The following is a 1,674-nucleotide window of genomic DNA, read 5'->3' on the forward strand; positions in this document are numbered from 1 at the left end:
CGCGGCAAAGCTGGTGTTCTGGCGCGCTCGCGTCCACATGGAGGCGGCCGCGGCGGTTGGCAGCATGACCGCTTGCGCTTTGTAGAGGAGGCAGCGCAAAGGCCTGCTTGCAGGCCTGCCTCCAAGCCTAGATTTTGTGTGTGGATGTTCTACGTGCGGAACTCGATTTTTTTGTCTTACGCCTGCGCGCGCTTCGCGTTCTGGGGCGCCGCCCCAATAGAAGAATTAGAGAGAATTGGATGAAAGTTGAAAGAATTATTTGTGAATGTGTGAAAAGGATATTTTTGTTGCGTGTCCAGTTAGGAATCAGGGCTGTGAGGGTGGACGCGCAAGCCAATTTGGAGATATTTTAGCGAAATGTCGAGGATATGAAACGTGTCGCTGGACGCGCAATAATATCATATGAGTTTCATTATAGGAAAATTGCGCGTCCACGAATCAGCCCTCATTCCTGAAGGATATGTATATAGTGTGGTACTATATGTCTCGATAGATCGTGTGTCTCACCTTTCCTGCCGTACTCAACTCCACCGCCAGCAAAAACACACGCGATGTAGAGTTCAACACGATGTGTATTTTGGATCTTTCAATTCTTCGAAGCACCAGCAATGCAGGACTGGTTCAGATGTCATACCAGCGACTATTGGTTCTTCAGCATCGCGTACAAACGCCCAGCGCCGCGTTTAAGGTCAGGCTGAGGATCCTCAAGACGAATCGAGTCGTCGAAGCGCTCGATGGCGACGTCTGTGCGCTTGAGGAAGTGACGCGACTTGAAGTTCGTCACAACGCCGTACATGCGCTCGTCGTTGTTCTTGTCTGCCGCAGCCTCTATGGCCAGGACAGCACGTTCTGTCCCTGTGGCTAAGTCGTACTTCTTGTCGTCCACGATGCACACCACCGTTTTCGTGCCTCTGGTGATTCGGAAATCCACGAAACCGTTCGCTTTGACGAAGGACCTCACGAGTTTGGACTGGACAAACAGACGAAAGCGCTCGGCATCCTCCTTGTCCTTGAACATGCATACGACATGCTCGAAGATGAAGCTCAACTGGATGCGTGTCTCCTTGTTCGCATTCATGTTCTCGTAGGCCCACGTCTTGGTTTCGATAACCTTCATGAGATCGTCAAGCACGTCGTCGTTGATGCCTCATGCATTTCTCATGAGGTCGTAGCATTCCCCCTACGTCACACTGCTGTGATCGGTACGGTAGCGATTCGGCAAGTGCGCGAACACGACCGCCGAAAAGGCCGTGCTTCCGTCTTTGCGAGCCTTGGAACGGATGGTACGATTCAGATCTTCCCCGTGAAGTTTGCGCGCAGAGAGAAGCTTGCGATTCAGCGCGCCTCGCAAGCAATGGCATGATCAAAATCGGGTAGTCGCACGAACACGTGAATGCAGTTCTTTCCCAGCTCCCCACTGAATATGTCGGAGTTCAGCCTGGTAGCAGGGAGCTTTTTGAACTCGACATCGCTCGTCGACGCATCCTCTTCGGGCTGCTAGTGTCCGTCTTTGCGCGCGAGTGACAGTCTTAGTTTGCGGTCGGCGATGTCTTTCAGGCAGCTTAGACATCTCGTTCATACGAGGCTCTTCAGGTCACTCACAATATCTTCCGGCGCGATGATGACGTGGAACGCCTGCGCATTCGGTTTGTGGATCAAGCAGAGCAGCTTCAT

The 1,674-nt window shown here is 52.3% G+C and overlaps 1 protein-coding gene across 1 annotated transcript; it reads right to left on the bottom strand.

Moving 5' to 3' along the window:
- Window positions 1-640: 640 nt before the first annotated feature.
- H310_14455 (hypothetical protein) lies at window positions 641-1,674 on the bottom strand (the record flags this gene model as incomplete). Its single annotated transcript, XM_008882315.1, has 4 exons — window positions 641-1,146; window positions 1,207-1,327; window positions 1,384-1,497; window positions 1,582-1,674. The coding sequence occupies 4 exons, from the start codon at window positions 1,672-1,674 to the stop codon at window positions 641-643; spliced, it is 834 nt and encodes a 277-aa protein (XP_008880537.1).

Source organism: Aphanomyces invadans (assembly GCF_000520115.1).
Source record: "Aphanomyces invadans strain NJM9701 unplaced genomic scaffold supercont1.71, whole genome shotgun sequence".
NCBI classification, from domain to species: Eukaryota; Oomycota; class Saprolegniomycetes; order Saprolegniales; family Verrucalvaceae; genus Aphanomyces; species Aphanomyces invadans.